General features: G+C 45.2%; 1 protein-coding gene across 1 annotated transcript in view; it reads right to left on the bottom strand.

Annotated features, from left to right (window-relative positions):
* Positions 1–9,860, bottom strand: part of INSC (INSC spindle orientation adaptor protein) — a 78,867-nt gene extending 69,007 nt beyond the window's left edge. Inside the window, exons 1-3 of the mRNA XM_075836790.1 lie at positions 9,513–9,860; positions 5,497–5,549; positions 4,807–4,930 (exon numbers count right to left, since the gene is read on the bottom strand). Of these exons, the coding sequence (XP_075692905.1) occupies positions 4,807–4,930; positions 5,497–5,549; positions 9,513–9,860 (525 nt within the window). The remainder of the gene's footprint in view (positions 1–4,806; positions 4,931–5,496; positions 5,550–9,512) is intronic.
* Positions 9,861–25,857: the final 15,997 nt, after the last annotated feature.

Raw genomic sequence — 25,857 nt, 5'->3', positions numbered from 1 at the left:
AAAAGAGAATAGTGCGATAGCTATTAACACATCATAAACGCTAATCTAAATTAAACTTCCAATAATTCAGAAAATCCTTGGAAAATTAATTTATATACATGTTACTATTTCTTATACTTTCTAACTTATTGGTTAAGTATTAATTGTTATAAACCGCATCTTGAATAGAGAACTGTATAATAATAATAATAAAGGCTCTACAAGGATTCTCATGATTATCACTCCCATATTAACCCCAAAGAGAATTAAAAGGTAACAGGACGATCGAGAGAGGCCAAACCGAGGACAAAGCCGACAGCCTCTTTCCTGGTTTTATTGTAAGGCTATGTTCACACCTCTTAACAAATTACATCTGAAATTACGGAGCTGTTATCAGGCGAAAAAAGTTTGTCCAAGTACTCGCGTTGTTTGCGGCGTCCATTACAGACGTAAATTGTAGCTGTTTTTCAATGAAAAACAGCTCCAAAAATGTCCAAAGAAGTGACATGCACTTCTTTGACGCGGGCGTCTTTTTACACGCCGTCTTTTGACAGCGACGCGTAAAATTACACCTCTTTTGAACAGAACATCGAAAATCCCATTGCAAGCAGCGGACAGATGTTTGCAGGCATAATGGAGCCGTCTTTTCAGGCGTAATGCGAGGCGTAAAACGCTCAAATTACGTCTGAAAATAGGCCGTGTGAACATTCCCTAATTCGAACAAAATGTCAGTGATTATTTATTCAGCACCTGTCACGCTGGTAAATAATGTATTGAAGCTGTTTGTGTGATTTTTAACTAGTAGAATACAGGAGGAAAAAAAGAAAAAGGACTTGATAATAAAAGGTAGCCTTTCCTGCAGCCGTGTGACCTTAGGCAGACGTGCAGCTCCACTAGGCAGCATTACACCATCATATGACATCACTCAATATGAATAAGTGGACAGCGCAGCAGACACAGATCCGTCTTCTGAAAATGACGCCAGCGATGAACTAACCGTATATACAAAGCGAGCGCCACCTGTCAGCACCCATTTCCCGCACGCTCAGTCCTGCGTATTCGTGTTGACAAGAAAACATTATCTTTCTAAAAAAATAATCTTCTCTGTCAAATATAAAAACGCTGCTGAAGACATAAAATCTTTCTGGATAAATAAAGGGGGAAGAATTGTGGAAATGTCGTGCGTCGTCTACAAGCGAACGTAACTTCATTCTGCTATTAGACAGGAGGATTCCTACAACCGCAGATCCACAATATGACATCAGTTCTAACAATCAGAGCAGGGCAGAGTGACACGCTTAACCCTAGAACTGACAATCCTTGTATCCCCCCCTGTAGAACAATCTAGAAATGTAAGCAGTGGAATATACAGTAAAATCCGGCATCAATGGAAACGGACAGGTGCTGGATTATCAGATGTTCTAATGATCACTCTCGTAGAAAAGAAGATAAACCTCACTTGTAGGGGAAGAAAACCTTCAGGATCCTAAAATACAATGTCCCAAGAGAATCTTACTAGAATAATCACTAGAGTTTTCACATTGCTTCTCTCTGCACCATCTTCTGCTTCTGGAAAATTTCACATTACTGTTCTGTGATTGTCAAATTCTCTGGATTACCGGATGCTGGATTAAAAAAAATTAATTATACCATGAATCGGTGGCCGGTATCCACATATGATACATTGTAGCTGTATATACATGGAATGATGGCCGGTATCCACATATGATACATTGTAGCTGTATATACATGGAATGATGGCCGGTATCCGTATATGACACATTGTAGCTGTATATACATGGAATGATGGCCGGTATCCACATATGATACATTGTAGCTGTATATACATGGAATGATGGCCGGTATCCGTATATGACACATTGTAGCTGTATATACATGGAATGATGGCCGGTATCCACATATGATACATTGTAGCTGTATATACATGGAATGATGGCCGGTATCCGTATATGACACATTGTAGCTGTATATACATGGAATGATGGCCGGTATCCACATATGATACATTGTAGCTGTATATACATGGAATGATGGCCGGTATCCGTATATGATACATTGTAGCTGTATATACATGGAATGATGGCCGGTATCCGTATATGACACATTGTAGCTGTATATACATGGAATGATGGCCGGTATCCGCATATGACACATTGTAGCTGTATATACATGGAATGATGGCCGGTATCCGCATATGATACATTGTAGCTGTATATACATGGAATGATGGCCGGTATCCACATATGATACATTGTAGCTGTATATACATGGAATGATGGCCGGTATCCGCATATGATACATTGTAGCTGTATATACATGGAATGATGGCCGGTATCCGCATATGACACATTGTAGCTGTATATACATGGAATGATGGCCGGTATCCGCATATGATACATTGTAGCTGTATATACATGGAATGATGGCCGGTATCCGCATATGACACATTGTAGCTGTATATACATGGAATGATGGCCGGTATCCACATATGACACATTGTAGCTGTATATACATGGAATGATGGCCGGTATCCGTATATGACACATTGTATCTGTATATACATGGAATGATGGCCGGTATCCGTATATGACACATTGTATCTGTATATACATGGAATGATGGCCGGTATCCGCATATGATACATTGTAGCTGTATATACATGGAATGATGGCCGGTATCCGCATATGATACATTGTAGCTGTATATACATGGAATGATGGCCGGTATCCACATATGACACATTGTAGCTGTATATACATGGAATGATGGCCGGTATCCGTATATGACACATTGTAGCTGTATATACATGGAATGATGGCCGGTATCCGTATATGACACATTGTAGCTGTATATACATGGAATGATGGCCGGTATCCGCATATGATACATTGTAGCTGTATATACATGGAATGATGGCCGGTATCCACATATGATACATTGTAGCTGTATATACATGGAATGATGGCCGGTATCCACATATGATACATTGTAGCTGTATATACATGGAATGATGGCCGGTATCCGTATATGATACATTGTAGCTGTATATACATGGAATGATGGCCGGTATCCACATATAATACATTGTAGCTGTATATACATGGAATGATGGCCGGTATCCTCATATGACACATTGTAGCTGTATATACATGGAATGATGGCCGGTATCCTCATATGACACATTGTAGCTGTATATACATGGAATGATGGCCGGTATCCGCATATGATACATTGTAGCTGTATATACATGGAATGATGGCCGGTATCCACATATGATACATTGTAGCTGTATATACATGGAATGATGGCCGGTATCCACATATGATACATTGTAGCTGTATATACATGGAATGATGGCCGGTATCCGCATATGACACATTGTAGCTGTATATACATGGAATGATGGCCGGTATCCACATATGACACATTGTAGCTGTATATACATGGAATGATGGCCGGTATCCACATATGATACATTGTAGCTGTATATACATGGAATGATGGCCGGTATCCGCATATGATACATTGTAGCTGTATATACATGGAATGATGGCCGGTATCCGCATATGACACATTGTAGCTGTATATACATGGAATGATGGCCGGTATCCACATATGACACATTGTAGCTGTATATACATGGAATGATGGCCGGTATCCACATATGACACATTGTAGCTGTATATACATGGAATGATGGCCGGTATCCGTATATGATACATTGTAGCTGTATATACATGGAATGATGGCCGGTATCCGTATATGATACATTGTAGCTGTATATACATGGAATGATGGCCGGTATCCACATATAATACATTGTAGCTGTATATACATGGAATGATGGCCGGTATCCTCATATGACACATTGTAGCTGTATATACATGGAATGATGGCCGGTATCCACATATGATACATTGTAGCTGTATATACATGGAATGATGGCCGGTATCCGTATATGACACATTGTAGCTGTATATACATGGAATGATGGCCGGTATCCGTATATGATACATTGTAGCTGTATATACATGGAATGATGGCCGGTATCCACATATAATACATTGTAGCTGTATATACATGGAATGATGGCCGGTATCCTCATATGACACATTGTAGCTGTATATACATGGAATGATGGCCGGTATCCTCATATGACACATTGTAGCTGTATATACATGGAATGATGGCCGGTATCCACATATGATACATTGTAGCTGTATATACATGGAATGATGGCCGGTATCCGTATATGACACATTGTAGCTGTATATACATGGAATGATGGCCGGTATCCGTATATGATACATTGTAGCTGTATATACATGGAATGATGGCCGGTATCCACATATGATACATTGTAGCTGTATATACATGGAATGATGGCCGGTATCCACATATGATACATTGCAGCTGTATATACATGGAATGATGGCCGGTATCCGTATATGACACATTGTAGCTGTATATACATGGAATGATGGCCGGTATCCACATATGATACATTGTAGCTGTATATACATGGAATGATGGCCGGTATCCACATATGACACATTGTAGCTGTATATACATGGAATTATTGTACATTATTCATATTAACGACAGTTCACACCGTGTTATAATTTTATTGTGTATCTTGTAAAATACTTATTATACAGAATTGTATCTAAGCTGCGAGAAATGCCCCTTTTAATGTAACTTTACAGAAATCTTGTCCCTTAATGGGACATTCAACAGGACAGTCCCACAAAAAACAAGACATGATGTATAGGAAGTTCCACAATGGTATTTTATATGTCTCTTTACCTTCACCTCCTGGATCAAGGCGAGATTAATCATCTGACTGAACAACTGTCCGACCGCAGTCAGGACCTCATTAATGGAGACCTTCATGGCTAACAGCGCGTCCTCATTGGTCGTTTTGGTGCATCTAGAAGTGAATTTAGGGTTTAGTTAAGAGCCAATGTTAGAAATAATGGCAGAAGTTACACAGCGACGGGTGGGGGGCACTGAAGCATGACCAAGGGATACCCCATTCACAATGTGGTGCTCCATAGATACAGCTCTGGGAACATTAAAGGGGTTGCGTTTAGGGACTGTTTCTGGTATTGCTGCTGAGTCCCTTTCAAAAGAATTGAGGACTAAACTGCAATACCTGAAACAGCCCATGAACTAAAGTGGCGCTGTTTCTGGAAAAGCAACAAGCTGCAGCCGCTGACCACCGTATAACCACGTCAAAAACTAGGAACTCACTTTAGATGTGGTTTTACTTCATATTTTATTCACTGTTGCTTTTTTGCCGCACACGTCCGGTACATGTGAGTTACCCCAATAATAATAATGAGCGCAGGGATCGTGGACTGTACCATAGGGGGGGCAATATCCCATAAATGAAGCGACAGACCCAGTATGTACACGGTTTTCTGTATTAATCCTGACATTGCGCCCCTCATCATGGGAATATTTGGCTTTCATGTCTTTGGGACTCGTTCTTACCTTTCGGTGATTTCTGTCAGTTCGGAACATTTCTCCATTAATAAACTTTCATACTGCGGAGGAATAAAAGGGACATTTGTTATCCACCTCATTTAAGGGCCCGGCGCACATAATGCTGCGGAGATGCATAAACATTACGCCGATGTCCTGTCCGACCATAAATATCAGCAGATCTATAAATACTTGACGGTGTCAGCAGAACATTCACATTATGCACCAACAAGTCAATCGTCCACATCCGTAAAACCTATTTCTCATCTGCTGCAATGTGATTGCGCTCACTTTCCTCTAAAATGTCTTCATTAAAAGTTATTATTCTATTCTGAAATCTGATAACACATTATATTTTCCCATAATTTATGTCTATCCCAAGCAACTATTACAGGGATAAGTGTGTGAGAGTGGAGAGGCGGCAACGCGAATCTACGCAGCGAATGTGATGGATCCGACCTTTGGAAATTACAAGTAGATAATTCAGGTTCTGTTTTGCGTTTGAAAGAGGAAACATTGTAACCATCCGAAGTCATTCAATTATCACAATAAACAATTTCTGCTGCGAGATCCCTACAATTAACTATCAGCCGCCTCGTTCTATAACCATGAATGCAAATTGAATCCCATAAAACCAATAAAATAAAATTACGTCTTCAATGTTATTTCTGTTACAAAGTTTAGATGTAAAAGAAAACGTCATAGAAAAGCAACAAGAGCTAAAACTGAGAACACAGAAGATACATTTATAATATACGTAGATCATCATCCTCATCATCATCATCATCATTATTCTATTCCTCCTCATCATCATCATCATCCTCATCATCCTCCTTTTCATCATCCTCCTTTTCATCATCATCCTCATCATCATTATTCTATTCCTCCTCATCATCATCCTCATCATCCTCCTTTTCATCCTCATTATCCTTATCATCATTATTCTCTTAATCCTCCTCATCATCATCATCATCATCATCATCCTCCTTCTCATAATTTTAATCCTTATGATAATCCTCCCTCTCAACATCCTCTTCATCATCATCATCCTCCTAGTCCTTCTCACCATCATCCTGATCACATTCATCTTTAGGATCATCCTTTTCATCATCATCCTTCTCAATATTATTATTCTGGTCCTCATCATCATCCTCATTATAATCCTACTCATCATGATCATCCTCCTCCTCCTCATCCATCTCATCATCATCATCATCATCATCACTATCATCTTCGTTGTCATCATTGAATGACCCAAAGCAACAGTTCTGGCTATAATATCCAAAGTTCACCGGAAGAAGTGCAAGACTCCACCAGATCACTGTATCTCTTGGAACATCCTCAATGCTGATCGTGAGTCCCCTCCTGAAATATATTGGCTCCAAACCCAAAAACTTCTAGAATTTTGTGAAATAGTATGGTGACCAGTCCACCCCTATGGCTAAATGTTGAAGATTCGGGTATATCAGACCTAGATATTCAGGAGAAGTGAAGATGATGAAGGTGAGAACCTCCGCACAGCTCAGGCTTCAGCTGATTCTATTCTGGGTTTCAGTAGAAAAAAACAATAAGATTCTAGGATTTAATTAACATCTGATCTGCAAAGTAAATGATCGACTCTGCTACATCTGAGAGTGGACAGAAGAACCATATTCAAGTCATCTGTAGAAAGGTAAGGGTGATCTACACTGATAAGAGCCACCCTGAAAGATTATTCAGAACTGAGGAGCATTCTTGATGGAAGAAGTTACAAATAATTCAGGCAAAAGACACAATTTAGGAACATTCAACAGTAAAGTATCTGAACAGTGCGCAAAGACTTACCAGCAAATCACAGGAAAGCGATAACGGCAGAAAATGATGGGTTATTTCAATCTAAACGTTATTATAAAACATTTGCTTTTGTTATTTTGTTACTATCAACATCAATTTTTTTTTTTTAATATTGCAGTAATCACACTGGCAACTCGAACACACAATAGGCTGACACTTCCTGTTTTCTGATGCTCATTTGTCAGCTTTACTGTATAGAATAGGACAGAATGAGCAGAGGTTTCTGATTATCAGTGGGTTAGCATAGTCATCTCATTATCATTAGAGGACGAGGTCAGTATAGTCTTCTTATTATCATTAGTGGGTGGGGTCAGCCCAGTCAATTCATTATGATGAAAGGGTGGGGACAGCAGAGTCACCTCATTATCATTAGAGGGTGGAGACAGCAGAGTAATTTCATTATCATTAGAGGGTAGGGGCAGAAGAGTCATCTCTTTATCATTAGAGCAGAGTCGTTTCATTATCATCAGAGGGCAGTGTCAGCAGAGTCATCTCAATATCATTAGAGGGCGGTGTCAGCAGAGTAATTTCATTATCATTAGAGGGTTGGGGCGGCAGAGTTATCTCAATATCATTAGAGGGTGGGGTCAGCATAGTCATCTCATTATCATTAGAGGCTGGGGGATGTAATGATTGATCAACTGTACTATTGGCGACCTAGTTAAGACAGCATAATAACTCTATACACAGATATGGCTGTGTACGCAGCTCCCCTGTCACTCCCTGGTCTCTGTGGGAGGGGCTATACTCCATCACTTCCTGGAGACTGTATTAGTCTATGGACACTTTTCTGACCAATAATGCATCTTTATTTCAGCTTCCGTAAAGACCTTCCCTCACCTGTCTGCCGACAACTCAGGAAGAAAGTGTGCACCTCCAATATGTCCTCCCCTATACAGACAACACAGGAAGGAAGTGTGCACCTCCAATATGTCCTCTCCTATACAGACAACACAGGAAGGAAATGTGTACCTCCAATATGTCCTCCCCTATACAAACAATACAGGAAGAAAGTGTGCACCTCCAATATGTCCTCTCCTATACAGACAACACAGGAAGGAAATGTGCACCTCCAATATGTCCTCCCCTATACAGACAACACAGGAAGGAAGTGTGCACCTCCAATATGTCCTCTCCTATACAGACAACACAGGAAGGAAATGTGTACCTCCAATATGTCCTCCCCTATACAAACAATACAGGAAGAAAGTGTGCACCTCCAATATGTCCTCTCCTATACAGACAACACAGGAAGGAAATGTGCACCTCCAATATGTCCTCCCCTATACAGACAACACAGGAAGGAAGTGTGCACCTCCAATATGTCCTCCCCTATACAGACAATACAGGAAGGAAGTGTGCACCTCCAATATGTCCTCCCCTATACAGAAAACACAGGAAGGAAGTGTGCACCTCCAACATGTCCTCCCCTATACAGACAATACAGGAAGGAAGTGTGCACCTCCAACATGTCCTCCCCTATACAGACAATACAGGAAGGAAGTGTGCACCTCCAATATGTCCTCCCCTATACAGACTATACAGGAAGGAAGTGTGCACCTCCAATATGTCCTCCCCTATACAGACAACACAGGAAGGAAATGTGCACCTCCAATATGTCCTCCCCTATACAGACAATACAGGAAGGAAATGTGCACCTCCAATATGTCCTCCCCTATACAGACAACACAGGAAGGAAATGTGCACCTCCAATATGTCCTCCCCTATACAGACAATACAGGAAGGAAATGTGCACCTCCAATATGTCCTCCCCTATACAGACAACACAGGAAGGAAATGTGCACCTCCAATATGTCCTCCCCTATACAGACTATACAGGAAGGAAACGTGCACCTCCAATATGTCCTCTCCTATACAGACAACACAGGAAGGAAGTGTGCACCTCCAATATGTCCTCCCCTATACAGGAAGGAATGGTGTGGACATTTTATGAGAAGACCTGTTTCATTAGAGAAGACAATTTTGCTCAGAAGAGGAAGACAGAAAAGAGAAAGAAGCTGACAAGATGGATGGAAACATTGATTGGAAACAGAACATGAAACTTGGGACATAACCCAACAAGGGAAGCCAATGAAAACCATCACCATTGTCTTGTTGCACCCCTCACATCTAAAGAATGCCCATCTTATAGTGTGGACAGGCGTCTGAGGACTCTGGACTTTCCGCCTTACCTCATGCATGGGCTCCGTTGAAGTCCTAGAGAACATATTGTATTCCGTTATCATGGACCGTACGTGGCAGTTGGTCCTGATGCTCATAGAATGGACCCGTTTCCACCGGTTCTTCTCCAGCTTTTGGACAATCCTCGTGAGCTCGGTACTTATGATCCAAGCTCGTCGGAGCAGCATCTCCAGGCTGTTGTGGGTGCTGTCTTGTGAGGAGAACATCAGGTCGGTCTGAGAGTCGTCATCATCAACGCTGATGGGTTTAGACTGGAGAATGCACATACACTCACACTCCGTCATCAGCAGGAGGTCGTCCATCCACCGCTGAACCGAGTCCACCTGCATGAGGTTCATTCTGCAACAGAGAGTCCACCATGTTACCGCAATGCAATTTGGTCTCAAGAATAAAATGTTAGAACAAAATATTGAGATTGATTTCATTTTTTAATGTCAGTGATCCGTCCACAATAAGAGCCTCACCAGGGGAATCACATCATATGGAAGTCATGATGTAAGGCTTGGATAGTGACACTTCACCCCATGAGCGTTACCGCCACAGGGGGCCACAAAGACTGGTACAGTGGGGACAGCTGTCTGTGCATGGACATTGGTCAGTACGGTGGGTTCCCATTGGTTAGGCCAGGACAGTAATTGTGGGGGGTCTTGTGGCAACGTCAACTGTCCCGAGAAACCAATAAGTGCAGGCAGAGGTCCAGCAGGGTGTAGCAGGCGGCAGTCGTGGCATTCTGGGGGTAGACCGCGATCATGGGGTCTTATGACTGGACCTGACTCGCTCTTTGTATTTTAATTTCTTGTAAACTAATACAAGGGTCTTCCACCATATTTTGACCTAATTCTGTTTTTTTGTGTTATTTGTGTGAGGACCAGGTCCACATCCACCTTATATGAACACAATCCACATCGGTACGAGTTCAGGATAGAAATATTTCAGAGCAATTTACAGCATTTGTTTTATAAAGACACCCCCCCCCCTGCTTATTATCTGAGGTTTTGCATCCCCTCCCCCACAACACATTCTCTCTTCTTTAATTCTGCTTCTCATCGTGTCTTCTTTTTAATAAAAGTAATTAAATTCATTGATTTTAGTGTTAGGATATGGAGAATGTTGAATTTACTCAGCAGATACAGCAGAAGAGTCCTACTCTGAGTCACCCAGAAAATTTATACTCCTGGAACGTGTTCTCAGCATCCTGAGTGTCTGATAAGCGACACACCGTATTATTCCCGCAGCAAATACAGCAAATACAGCGCAAAGACTGAGACTCCAAAGACACAATATAATAATCCCGGGAACCGGCTGCAGCAATGACATGGACCACTCGCTGTGATCAGAAGTATAATCCCTGTAATACCCCATAAACTTTACATTAAACATTATACAGAAGGCAAAAAGTGCAACCACAATAAAAACAGAAGTCATCACATTACATTTCTAATCCTGCAGTGAGTTACATCCTGTATTATACTCCAGAGCTGCACTCACTATTCTGCTGGTGGAGTCACTGTGTACATACATTACATTACTTATCCTGCACTGATCCTGAGTTATATCCTGTATTATACTCCAGAGCTGCACTCACTATTCTGCTGGTGGAGTCACTGTGTACATACATTACTTATCCTGTACTGATCCTGAGTTACATCCTGTATTATACTCCAGAGCTGCACTCACTATTCTGCTGGTGGAGTCACTGTGTACATACATTACATTACTTATCCTGTACTGATCCTGAGTTACATCCTGTATTATACTCCAGAGCTGCACTCACTATTCTGCTGGTGGAGTCACTGTGTACATACATTACTTATCCTGTACTGATCCTGAGTTACATCCTGTATTATACTCCAGAGCTGCACTCACTATTCTGCTGGTGGTGTCACTGTGTACATACATTACATTACTTATCCTGTACTGATCCTGAGTTACATCATGTATTATACTCCAGAGCTGCACTCACTATTCTGCTGGTGGAGTCACTGTGTACATACATTACATTACTTATCCTGTACTGATCCTGAGTTACATCCTGTATTATACCCCAGAGCTGCACTCACTATTCTGCTGGTGGAGTCACTGTGTACATACATTACATTACTTATCCTGTACTGATCCTGAGTTATATCCTGTATTATACTCCAGAGCTGCACTCACTATTCTGCTGGTGGAGTCACTGTGTACATACATTACATTACTTATCCTGTACTGATCCTGAGTTACATCCTGTATTATACTCCAGAGCTGCACTCACTATTCTGCTGGTGGAGTCACTGTGTACATACATTACATTACTTATCCTGTACTGATCCTGAGTTACATCCTGTATTATACTCCAGAGCTGCACTCACTATTCTGCTGGTGGAGTCACTGTGTACATATATTACATTACTTATCCTGTACTGATCCTGAGTTATATCCTGTATTATACTCCAGAGCTGCACTCACTATTCTGCTGGTGGAGTCACTGTGTACATACATTACATTACTTATCCTGTACTGATCCTGAGTTACATCCTGTATTATACTCCAGAGCTGCACTCACTATTCTGCTGGTGGAGTCACTGTGTACATACATTACATTACTTATCCTGTACTGATCCTGAGTTACATCCTGTATTATACTCCAGAGCTGCACTCACTATTCTGCTGGTGGAGTCACTGTGTACATACATTACATTACTTATCCTGTACTGATCCTGAGTTATATCCTGTATTATACTCCAGAGCTGCACTCACTAGTCTGCTGGTGGAGTCACTGTGTACATACATTACTTATCCTGTACTGATCCTGAGTTACATCCTGTATTATACTCCAGAGCTGCACTCACTATTCTGCTGGTGGAGTCACTGTGTACATACATTACATTACTTATCCTGTACTGATCCTGAGTTACATCCTGTATTATACTCCAGAGCTGCACTCACTATTCTGCTGGTGGAGTCACTGTGTACATACATTACATTACTTATCCTGTACTGATCCTGAGTTACATCCTGTATTATACTGCAGAGCTGCACTCACTATTCTGCTGGTGGAGTCACTGTGTACATACATTACATTACTTATCCTGTACTGATCCTGAGTTACATCCTGTATTATACTCCAGAGCTGCACTCACTATTCTGCTGGTGGAGTCACTGTGTACATACATTACATTACTTATCCTGTACTGATCCTGAGTTACATCCTGTATTATACTCCAGAGCTGCACTCACTATTCTGCTGGTGGAGTCACTGTGTACATACATTACATTACTTATCCTGTACTGATCCTGAGTTACATCCTGTATTATACTCCAGAGCTGCACTCACTATTCTGCTGGTGGAGTCACTGTGTACATACATTACATTACTTATCCTGTACTGATCCTGAGTTACATCCTGTATTATACTCCAGAGCTGCACTCACTATTCTGCTGGTGGAGTCACTGTGTACATACATTACATTACTTATCCTGTACTGATCCTGAGTTACATCCTGTATTATACTCCAGAGCTGCACTCACTATTCTGCTGGTGGAGTCACTGTGTACATACATTACTTATCCTGTACTGATCCTGAGTTACATCCTGTATTATACTCCAGAGCTGCACTCACTATTCTGCTGGTGGAGTCACTGTTTACAGACAGGGTATGTGGAGCTGCAGGACCAGAAGCCTCCACACCGCAGGTTCGTACATGTACTCAGCAGAGATGACCCCCTTCCACCACCTGCTGCTCACACATTAAATGTTATTCATTTCTCCACTATCCCTGGGTTATTTGATACTTTGTACCTGCAGATAATTACAGAGATTTCAGCAAACAAACAAGCAAAGAGCTCAAAGATAAACAAGATATTATCTGCACTGATACATTGTAACAGATCCTCATCTGTGTGAGCAGAACTAGGTCAGTGTGGTTTTTCAGTCTCTATTGACTATGGAACTACATGGTGCAGGCTACATTATGGTCTGGGACTTATAGTCCTTCAGCCATAGAAAACGACCAGGAAAGCAGGGTAGAGGATCACAGGTGCTGGACATCTGTTATATGTGACTTATATTGTATATACATTAACAGCTGTAGATTGTAGTCAGAGAGGTCACATGACCCAACTAAAGAGAAGCCTTCAGATAGACAGGAATAATTATATACGGTCATACTCGCTGACTATATATATTGGGGTTGGGATAAGTTTATGGTTAAGGTGAGGGTCAGTCTGGATACATATAAGAGATATGATAATGACAGAGGGTGATGACGCTGACGGGTAAAATCCTCTGCACAGTCCACGCTGTTGTTTCCTTTTTCTTATTGGCATCAAGAAGTGATTGATTTGACAATAAATAACAGCAGATGATGATGATGATGATGGTGGTTACTGACCCGCAGCGCCCAGGGGATAATCGCGCTGATTTATGGTTCCCGTAATCTGCAAACTCGACTGGAAAATACTGTACAAACACCAGACACATGAACGACCAATATATCGCCGTGCTCCGTTATCAATGTATCGCCGCTGTTCTCCATTATGTATCGCCGCTGTTCTCCATTATGTATCGCCGCTGTTCTGTTAATAATGCTGTACTCCGTTATCTATGTGTTGCCGCTGTTCTCCGTTATTAATGTATCGCTGCTGTTCTCCGTTATCTATGTGTTGCCGCTGTTCTCCGTTATTAATGTATCGCTGCTGTTCTCCGTTATCTATGTATTGCCGCTGTTCTCCGTTATCTATGTATCGCTGCTGTTCTCCGTTATCTATGTATCGCTGCTGTTCTCCGTTATCTATGTGTTGCCGCTGTTCTCCGTTATTAATGTATCGCTGCTGTTCTCCGTTATCTATGTGTTGCCGCTGTTCTCCGTTATTAATGTATCGCTGCTGTTCTCCGTTATCTATGTATTGCCGCTGTTCTCCGTTATCTATGTATCGCTGCTGTTCTCCGTTATCTATGTATTGCTGCTGTTCTGTTATTAATGTATCGCTGCTGTTCTCCGTTAGCTATGTATTGCCGCTGTTCTCCGTTATCTATGTATTGCCGCTGTTCTCCGTTATCTATGTATTGCCGCTGTTCTCCGTTATCTATGTATTGCCGCTGTTCTCTGTTATCTATGTATTGCCGCTGTTCTCCGTTATCTACACTACCGTTCAAAAGTTTGGGGTCACCCAGACAATTTTGTTTTTTCCATGAGAACTCACACTTATATTTATCAAATGAGTTGCAAAATGACTAGAAAATACAGTCCAGACATTGACAAGGTTAGAAATAATGATTTTCTCCTTCAGACTTTGCTTTCGTCGCGCCATTTGTAGCAATTCCAGCATTGCAGACCTTTGGCATTCGAGCTGTTAATTTGCTGAGGTCATCGGGAGACATTCCCCCCCCCCATGCTTCCAGAAGCCCCTCCCACAAGTGTGATTGGCTTGATGGGCACTTCTTGCGTACCATACGGTCAAGCTCCTCCCACAACAGCTCTATGGGGGTGAGATCTGGTGACTGCGCTGGCCACTCCATTACAGATAGAATACCGGCTGCCGGCTTCTTCCCTAAATAGTTCTGGCATCATTTGGAGGTGCTTTGGGTCATTGTCCTGTTGTAGGATGAAATTGGCTCCAATCAAGCGCTGTCCACAGGGTATGGCATGGCGTTGCGGAGTGATCGCCTTCCTTATTCACAATCCCTTCTACCTTGTACAAATCTCCCACTTTACCCCAGACCATCACATGACCTCCACCATGCTTGACAGATGGCGTCAGGCACTCTTCCAGCATCTTTTCAGTTGTTCTGCGTCTCACAAATGTTCTTCTGTGTGATCCAAACACCTCAAACTTCCATTCGTCCGTCCATAACACTTTTTTCCAATCTTCCTCTGTCCAATGTCTGAGCTTTTGCCCATATTAATCTTTTCCTTTTATTAGCCAGTCTCAGATATGGCTTTTTCTTTGCCACTCTGCCCTGAAGGCCGGCATCCCGGAGTCGCCTCTTCACTGTAGACGTTGACACTGGTGTTTTGCGGGTACTATTTAATGAAGCTGCCAGTTGAGGACCTGTGAGGCGTCTATTTCTCACACTAGAGACTCTAATGTACTTGTCTTGTTGCTCAGTTGTGCAGCGGGGCCTCCCACTTCTCTTTCTACTCTGGTTAGAGCCTGTGTGTGCTGTCCTCTGAAGGGAGTAGTACACACCGTTGTAGGAAATCTTCAGTTTCTTGGCAATTTCTCGCATGGAATAGCCTTCATTTCTAAGAACAAGAATAGACTGTCGAGTTTCACATGAAAGCTCTCTTTTTCTAGCCATTTTGAGAGTTTAATCGAACCCACAAATGTAATGCTCCAGATTCTCAACTAGCTCAAAGGAAGGTCAGTTTTATAGCTCCTCTAAACAGCAAAACAGTTTACAGCGGTGCTAACATAATTGCACAAGGGTTTTCAAGTGTTTTCTAATCATCCATTCGCCTTCTAACACAGTCAGCAAACACAATGTACCATTAGAACACTGGAGTGATGGTTGCTGGAAATGGGCCTCTATACACCTATGTAGATATTGCATTAAACACCAGACGTTTGCAGCTAGAATAGTCATTTACCACATTAACAATGTATAGAGTGGATTTCTGATTCATTTCATGTTATCTTCATTGAGAAAACTGTGCTTTTCTTTCAAAAATAAGGAAATTTCTAAGTGACCCTAAACTTTTGAATGGTAGTGTATATTATCCCTGTACTCCATTATCTATGCATCACCATACTTTTAGTTAAAGATCTCTGCTTTCTGTCAGTGAATGGGAACATTCTTTTCTACAGCCGGACACTAAAAGAAGGTCAGAACTTTTCAGTATACAATGATTAATCTTCATTTATTTAAAGCCATAAAACCCTAGTTCCGTACATCTGCAGCCGTCAGTGCCGGGAGCTCCTGGAAATTCCCACAAATGTAATTGTTTTGTAGGATGACAAAGTCTTTGACTGCGCGGCGGCAGCGGCGGCCGGATGTGATTAGATAATGACAGGCGAGCGCTCTAGCGGCATTTCTAATGAGTGCGCCGTAATTCCAAGAAATCCCCAGCAGTCAATAACGAAGCACATCGTCCATCTAGAGCGGGTGACGGGGCACGGGGCCTCTCCCCTAATAGCGACGCTTGCCCTTTAAAGAAACAGTGGAGATAAGATTATAAGTCGTCGAGATGCCGAGTGCCGGATGCAGAATATTTATCCGTGAAGGTTAATTCATCTTAAAAGGAGCGAGACGTAAAATTCAGAGAAGTGGCGCCAAATGTTAATAGATCTCCCAGGGAAAAACGTATAGAAAGTTCATTCTCTGCCTGTAATAAAATGTCACTAAATGTTTAACAATCAATATCCATTATCTATCTATCTATCTATCTATCTATCTATCTATCTATCTATCTATCTATCTATCTCCTATCTATCTATCTATCTATCTATCTATCTATCTATCTATCTATCTATCTATCTATCTATCTATCTCTCTCATATCTATCTATCTATCTATCTATCTATCTATCTATCTATCTATCTATCTATCTATCTATCTATCTATCTATCTATCTATCTATCTATCTATCTATCTCATATCTATCTATCTATCTATCTATCTATCTATCTATCTATCTCTCATATCTATAGACAGAGCACGCTGCAGACGGGAAAATCCACAACAGATCGGGCACGCTGCAGACTGGAAAATCCACAACAGATCGGGCACGCTGCAGACTGGAAAATCCGCAACAGATCGGGCACGCTGCAGACTGGAAAATCCGCAACAGGTAGGGCACGCTGCAGACTGGAAAATCCACAACAGATCGGGCACGCTGCAGACTGGAAAATCCACAACAGATCGGGCACGCTGCAGACTGGAAAATCCACAACAGATCGGGCACGCTGCAGACTGGAAAATCTGCAACAGATCGGGCACGCTGCAGACTGGAAAATCCGCAACAGATAGGGCACGCTGCAGACTGGAAAATCCGCAACAGATAGGGCACGCTGCAGACTGGAAAATCTGCAACAGATCGGGCATGCTGCAGACTGGAAAATCCACAACAGGTAGGGCACGCTGCAGACTGGAAAATCCGCAACAGATAGGGCACGCTGCAGACTGGAAAATCCGCAACAGATCGGGCACGCTGCAGACTGGAAAATCGGCAACAGATCGGGCACGCTGCAGACTGGAAAATCCACAAGAGGTAGGGCACGCTGCAGACTGGAAAATCCACAACACATAGGACACGCTGCAAACTTGAAAATCCGCAACAGATCGGGCACGCTGCAGACTGGAAAATCTGCAACAGATCGGGCATGCTGCAGACTGGAAAATCCGCAACAGATAGGGCACGCTGCAGACTGGAAAATCTACAACACATAGGACACGCTGCAAACTGGAAAATCCACAACAGATCGGGCACGCTGCAAACTGGAAAATCCGCAACAGATCGGGCACGCTGCAGACTGGAAAATCCACAACACATAGGACACGCTGCAGACTGGAAAATCCACAACAGATCGGGCACGCTGCAGACTGGAAAATCCACAACAGATCGGGCACGCTGCAGACTGGAAAATCCGCAACAGATAGGGCACGCTGCAGAGTGCAAAATCCACAACAGATAGGGCACGCTGCAGACTGGAAAATCCACAACAGATCGGGCACGCTGCAGACTGGAAAATCCGCAACAGATCGGGCACGCTGCAGAGTGCAAAATCCACAACAGATAGGGCACGCTGCAGACTGGAAAATCCGCAACAGATCGGGCACGCTGCAGACTGGAAAATCCGCAACAGATAGGGCACGCTGCAGACTGGAAAATCCGCAACAGATAGGACACGCTGCAAACTGGAAAATTCGCAACAGATCGGGCACGCTGCAGACTGGAAAATCTGCAACAGATCGGGCATGCTGCAGACTGGAAAATCCGCAACAGATAGGGCACGCTGCAAACTGGAAAATCTGCAACAGATACGGCACGCTGCAAACTGGATAATCTGCAACAGATACGACACGCTGCAAACTGGAAAATCTGCAACAGATACGGCACGCTGCAGACTGGAAAATCTGCAACAGATACGGCACGCTGCAAACTGGAAAATCCGCAACAGGTAGGGCACGCTGCAGACTGGAAAATCCACAACACATAGGACACGCTGCAAACTGGAAAATCCGCAACAGATCGGGCACGCTGCAGACTGGAAAATCTGCAACAGATAGGACACGCTGCAGACTGGAAAATCTGCAACAGATACGACACGCTGCAGACTGGAAAATCCGCAACAGATCGGGCACGCTGCAGACTGGAAAATCCACAACAGATAGGGCACGCTGCAGACTGGAAAATCCACAACAGATAGGACACGCTGCAAACTGGAAAATCCGCAACAGATCGGGCACGCTGCAGACTGGAGAATCCACAACAGCTACGGCACGCTGCAGAGTGGAAAATCCACAACAGATCGGGCACGCTGCAGACTGGAAAATCCACAACAGATCGGGCATGCTGCAGACTGTAAAATCCGCAACAGATCGGGCACGCTGCAGACTGGAAAATCCACAACAGATCGGGCACGCTGCAGACTGGAAAATCCGCAACAGATCGGGCACGCTGCAGACTGGAGAATCCACAACAGATCGGGCACGCTGCAGACTGGAAAATCCACAACAGATCGGGCACGCTGCAGACTGGAAAATCCACAACAGATAGGACACGCCGCAGACTGGAAAATCCGTGAAATCAAGCCCATTGTCACGCTGATTCGGTCATGAATTTCTCGTCTTGCAAAAGGTGAAATATAACAAATCAGAATACAGAATGCAAGGACCGGAAAATCCTCAGCTCGTCCACAAATCCGCACTGAATAATAATAATACTAATAATAATACTGATAAAGTAATATCACGACCACCACTACATGGCATCCGGTCGCCTCGGTCATTCTTGTGATTTCCATGAGCCGCTCTCTGCTGTTTCTTGATCTCATTGCGCTGTTTTCTGCTCTTACGTCTCTTCGTACGCGGTCCGGGGGGGAGGAGCTGATCCCACAACTCACATCCCACGGTCTCCGGCGCTCCGCGGGGTTCCACATTTCCGCTCTGCAGGGTTCACTTACTTTATTTTCACCTCTTGCTAATGAGCTCCCGGTGACATCACAAGAGGATGATGGGGTTGATCGGGGTCTCATCTCTACTAGATCCGTGTGACGTTCATCTTGTTCCTAGAAGTTTCAGGATCTAGAAAGACGAGGAACCCGCAGTCCAAACCTCTGGAGAAGGAGGAAGACTCCGGGGCATCGAGAGATGATGGAAATAGTGAATTCTCCTCCCGTCTTTCCTTCCATCTCGGAGGCGACTCAGTCCGGGGAGCACAAAGCAAAAATCAAAATCCACTCCTCAGACCCCAGAGCATCTACATGGATACACATCATTGCCATGGTCTATCCCCTTCCCCCGCTGCTTTTGGCAGCTCATAGACCGTACATTACTCTGCAGGGGGCGACACTGAGCGCGGGAGATAATATGTCTTCTATCCTGAGGAATGATGGGAAGGACATTCAGGATAAAATATAGCAAAACTTTTATAAAACGTCCGTCCCGTGTGATGATTCCTGCCGTCCGTCCATTATCATAAAAGACCTCAACATCCGGAGCGATCACATGACCAGATGATTATCATATAGAATTGCGCAGAACTTACCGGTGGACGGGCAACGTGTTCAGTATCTCCATGTCCTCTGCGCTCAGGATCTACCACGAGAAAATGACCAAATGTTCAGGAACAGAATCTGCAATCCACACGACGGTCCCTTCATGTCATATAGTGAGGGGGCCCCTTCATGTCATATAGTGTGGGGGCCCCGTCATGTCATATAGTGAGGGGTCCCGTCATGTCATATAGTGAGGGGTCCCGTCATGTCATAAAGTGAGGCGGCCCGTCATGTCATATAGTGAGGGGGTCCCGTCATGTCATATAGTGAGGGGTCCCGTCATGTCATATAGTGAGGGGACCCCGTCATGTCATATAGTGAGGGGGGCCCCATCATGTCATATAGTGAGGGGACCCCGTCATGTCATATAGTGAGGGGGCCCCGTCATGTCATATAGTGAGGGGGCACCGTCATGTCATATAGTGAGGGGGGCACCGTCATGTCATATAGTGAGGGGGGCACCGTCATGTCATATAGTGAGGGGTCCCGTCATGTCACATAGTGAGGGGGCCCCGTCATGTCATATAGTGAGGGGGCCCTGTCATGTCATATAGTGAGGGGTCCCGTCATGTCATATAGTGAGGGGGCCCCGTCATGTCATATAGTGAGGGGGCCCTGTCATGTCATATAGTGAGGGGTCCCGTCATGTCATATAGTGAGGGGGCCCCGTCATGTCATATAGTGAGGGGGCCCGTCATGTCATATAGTGAGGGGGCCCTGTCTTGTCATATAGTGAGGGGGCCCTTCATGTCATATAGTGAGGGGTCCCGTCATGTCATATAGTGAGGGGTCCCGTCATGTCATATAGTGAGGGGGTCCCGTCATGTCATATAGTGAGGGGTCCCGTCATGTCATATAGTGAGGGGACCCCGTCATGTCATATAGTGAGGGGGGCCCCATCATGTCATATAGTGAGGGGACCCCGTCATGTCATATAGTGAGGGGGCCCCGTCATGTCATATAGTGAGGGGGCACCGTCATGTCATATAGTGAGGGGGGCACCGTCATGTCATATAGTGAGGGGTCCCGTCATGTCACATAGTGAGGGGGCCCCGTCATGTCATATAGTGAGGGGGCCCTGTCATGTCATATAGTGAGGGGTCCCGTCATGTCATATAGTGAGGGGGCCCCGTCATGTCATATAGTGAGGGGGCCCTGTCATGTCATATAGTGAGGGGTCCCGTCATGTCATATAGTGAGGGGGCCCCGTCATGTCATATAGTGAGGGGGCCCGTCATGTCATATAGTGAGGGGGCCCTGTCTTGTCATATAGTGAGGGGGCCCTTCATGTCATATAGTGAGGGGGCCCTGTCATGTCATATAGTGAGGGGTGCCGTCATGTCACATAGTGAGGGGTCCTGTCATGTCATATAGTGAGGGGTCCCGTCATGTCACATAGTGAGGGGGCCCCGTCATGTCATATAGTGAGGGGGCCCCGTCATGTCATATAGTGAGGGGGCCCCGTCATGTCATATAGTGAGGGGGGCACCGTCATGTCACATAGTGAGGGGTCCCGTCATGTCACATAGTGAGGGGGCCCGTCATGTCATAGAGTGAGGGGGCCCCGTCATGTCATATAGGGAAGGGTCCCGTCATGTCACATAGTGAGGGGGCACCGTCATGTCATATAGTGAGGGGGGCACGGTCATGTCATATAGTGAGGGGTCCCGTCATGTCACATAGTGAGGGGGCCCCGTCATGTCATATAGTGAGGGGGCCCTGTCATGTCATATAGTGAGGGGTCCCGTCATGTCATATAGTGAGGGGGCCTCGTCATGTCATATAGTGAGGGGGCCCCGTCATGTCATATAGTTAGGGGTCCCGTCATGTCATATAGTGAGGGGTCCCCCGTCATGTCATATAGTGAGGGGGCCCCTTCATGTCATATAGTGAGGGGGCCCGTCATGTCATATAGTGAGGGGGCCCTGTCATGTCATATAGTGAGGGGTCCCGTCATGTCATATAGTGAGGGGTCCCGTCATGTCACATAGTGAGGGGGCCCCGTCATGTCATATAGTGAGGGGTCCCGTCATGTCATATAGTGAGGGGTCCCGTCATGTCATATAGTGAGGGGGCCCCGTCATGTCATATAGTGAGGGGTCCCGTCATGTCATATAGTGAGGGGGCACCGTCATGTCATATAGTGAGGGGGCACCGTCATGTCATATAGTGAGGGGGCACCGTCATCTCATATAGTGAGGGGGTCCTGTGCCCCCTGCCATGTCTTATATAAGATGAGTTGGCATCTGTCAGTCGGGGGGTTCATCATTTGGGCTGTGCACTATGTTTGATTTAGGAGTCGCTGCTTTCATTCTTGAAGAGGTCTCTGAATAATGAGATCTGGAATCTGATTGGCTGCTGGGGCGACTGCGCCACTTTTCCTTGCACCAGTTTCGGTAAATCTCCTCCATTGTGTTCAGTTTCATGATCTTGAATGAGGAGAAAACGCAGAAGAAAAATAAACATAAATAAAGTCCCTGCGTCGTTCACTGGTGGAAATCTTGTCATTATCGGCTGCTCTTCCTGCGGATCTACAGTGATGAAGCAGGAGGCTCAGGATGAACAGAGGTCCTGCCAGAAAGAAGGGCGCTGCAAAGCGGGGGATTGTGGGAGGACAGGGACTATAGATAATAAGCTGAATCCATGACATATAATAATAACCCGCTGATAATCATCACTAACATTGCTGCATCTGTGCCGGAACCTATAGGGTCTCCCCTAGGGAAGGGGGCTGGTCCTATGAGGTGTCCTGAGGGAGGGGGCAGTGACCTATGGGGTGTCCTGAGGGAGGGGGCAGTGACATATGGGGTGTCCCGAGGGAGGGGGCAGTGACCTATGGGGTGTCCTGAGGGAGGGGGCAGTGACCTATGGGGTGTCCTGAGGGAGGGGTCAGTGACTTATGGGGCGGCTGGGACCTATGGGGTGTCCTGAGGGAGGGAGCAGTGACCTATGGGGTGTCCTGAGGGAGGGGGCAGTGACCTATGGGGTGTCCTGAGGGAGGGGTCAGTGACTTATGGGGCGGCTGGGACCTATGGGGTGTCCTGAGGGAGGGAGCAGTGACCTATGGGGTGTCCTGAGGGAGGGGGCAGTGACCTATGGGGTGTCCTGAGGGAGGGGTCAGTGACTTATGGGGCGGCTGGGACCTATGGGGTGTCCTGAGGGAGGGAGCAGTGACCTATGGGGTGTCCTGAGGGAGGGGGCAGTGACCTATGGGGTGTCCTGAGGGAGGGGTCAGTGACTAATGGGGCGGCTGGGACCTATGGGGTGTCCTGAGGGAGGGAGCAGTGACCTATGGGGTGTCCTGAGGGAGGGGGCAGTGACCTATGGGGTGTCCTGAGGGAGGGGTCAGTGACTAATGGGGCGGCTGGGACCTATGGGGTGTCCTGAGGGAGGGAGCAGTGACCTATGGGGTGTCCTGAGGGCGGGGGGTCCTGTTGTTGTGGACGCTCATTACTGCTATGCGGTCATATGTTTTTGTTTTCATTTACAATAATTGCACTTAGAAGGTTTCAGGACAAAAACAATGGCGTGACGCCGGAGCCGCGGCTGACAGAGGCAGCAGATGGTGAAACCTGCGCACAGGAGCTGACAATCTAAACATCCTCATGAATAATTCATTGACCTCCGAGAACAAAACCTGAGACATCCAGAAGCTCCGAGTGTCAGGAAACCTTTTAGATTAATGGAAAGTTCCCATTTGCGGACGCAGCTCGTCCCAATCACTTATTACGCATTATTCTAATAAACCGCAGAGAAGCTTTTGTGGTCGGAGAAGAAGAGACTCCGGAAAAGAGGAAAAAAACGGAGGCGACTGAAGGCGAAAACAAAAGTAAAAACAACAAGCACAGCTGGGATCCAGTACGAGGCGCACAAAGTGGCGCAGACGGTTAAAGGGAACCTGTCACCAGCACTTCACCTATTGAACTCCCCTCCCCCCTCGCTGGCCGCTGCTGTCAATTCATTGCCGTTATTCCCCCGCCTAAATTCCTCCTCCGGAAATAACGGTCTGCAAACATTTTGCGCCTTTTATGGTAATAATCCGTCAGTCTCGTTCGTTCCTATTCTTGTGCCCGCCCACTGCCCAAAACTTGCCCGCCCTGAATGCCGAAATCTTGTCTGAGACCGCGCGCATGTGCCCGTCATGTACGGTCCGACACCCTTCCCTGCTTCTTCCGGGCCTCAAATCTAGTTACTGCGCATGCGCCGCTATGGTGACCTGTTGTGCGCACGCACCAGAACATCGATGCGCAAGGGCGGAGCTTCGTGTGTGCTGAGGGGGGGCCGGGTGCTGTCAATCAGAAGTAAGGAGGCGGGGACTTGTTGGACTGAGGTATCGGCCGTAACCTACAGATAACGCGCTCACCTTCTAGAGCGGCCCGGGAAGGGGTTAATAAAGCTTTATTATTGTAGAATGAAAAGTGCTGCAACTTTGTATCGGACTTCTGTCCACTAGGAATGGCGCAACAAATGTATTAAGAATCGCACGCCACTTAATGATGATTGGGCATTTCACGCTGTTTGAGAGGCAGAAAAACCGGCCAACCGGTAAGTTCCCACGCAGCGCAAATACAGCGGAAATTCCACGCAGAAGACCCCGCCGGAGGTTCCGCGTTCTTTACACTTCGCAGGTCCAGATTTGCAGCAACATTTTGCCACTTTCAGGCATTCTACTTAGTAAATTTGACTAAATGGCGTCTCCTTGGAGACGGCGACCACTTTTCTTGTCACTTTCCAAAATTTTTGGAAATGAAGAGAAAAGTCGAAAATGTTACCGCAAATTTGTTGCGTGTTTTGATTTGCACATTTTTCTCACAGTTTACTCCAAAACCTGGCGAACTCTGCATGTGGGCCTGTGTGTTTCAATTCTGCATCATTTTTAAGATCTTGGCTTGCTGTCAGTGAATGGGAACATTCTTATTTCTACCTGGAGATTGAAAATTGGTCCAGACCTAGTCCTGCTCACACATGAACATTATTAAACCTCACCTCACCCCCTTCTGAACAGGAACACCCACTTTGGGGCGTATTTGCATAAACCCTGCGCTCTTTGTGGTCACTTTTATTTGTATAATCCTGCAAAAAACTGGAGGGATGTGAAGTACGGCTGAGGACTTGTTACACTGTGTCAGTGCAGACAATCCTCTCTCCCTCCTGGACTCCAGGATTGTATTTTCACTCCTTGCAGTAATTGTGGGATGTTTTATCAGCGCTGATATTTGCTGCAGACGCCTGTAATTAGAGTTTCCTCGCCTGGTGCGTTCCCTGGTTTCAGACTCCCCTGTGTGACTTGCATTTTGACTCCTTTGTGACCTCTGACCCCGGCTGGACTCCTGACTTTTCTTTGCCTTCTGACTTTTGTTTTTTCCGCACTCTCCCGGTATGTCCCTGCCTTCCTGACTCCGCCTTCTGCGCCCGGACTTGTCCGCGGCGCAATTGCCCTGCCTCTCCCTCCGTGTACTTCCCAGGTGACCCTTTGTTATTTCGTACTGTCTCTGTCTCTGTTTGTCAGTTTCACTTGTACCAGTATAGGGACCGCCACCCAGTTGTGCGCCGTCGTTTAGGTCGGGTCGTACAGGTAGGTAGGGACAGAGGTTTGGGAAGAACAGGGACCTCCCCGTTTACTGTGTATTTGTT

Source organism: Rhinoderma darwinii, chromosome 9 (genome assembly GCF_050947455.1).
Source record: "Rhinoderma darwinii isolate aRhiDar2 chromosome 9, aRhiDar2.hap1, whole genome shotgun sequence".
NCBI classification, from domain to species: Eukaryota; Metazoa; Chordata; class Amphibia; order Anura; family Rhinodermatidae; genus Rhinoderma; species Rhinoderma darwinii.
Note: the sequence above shows the minus strand (reverse complement) of the source record. Positions and strands in the feature narration are given on the sequence as shown.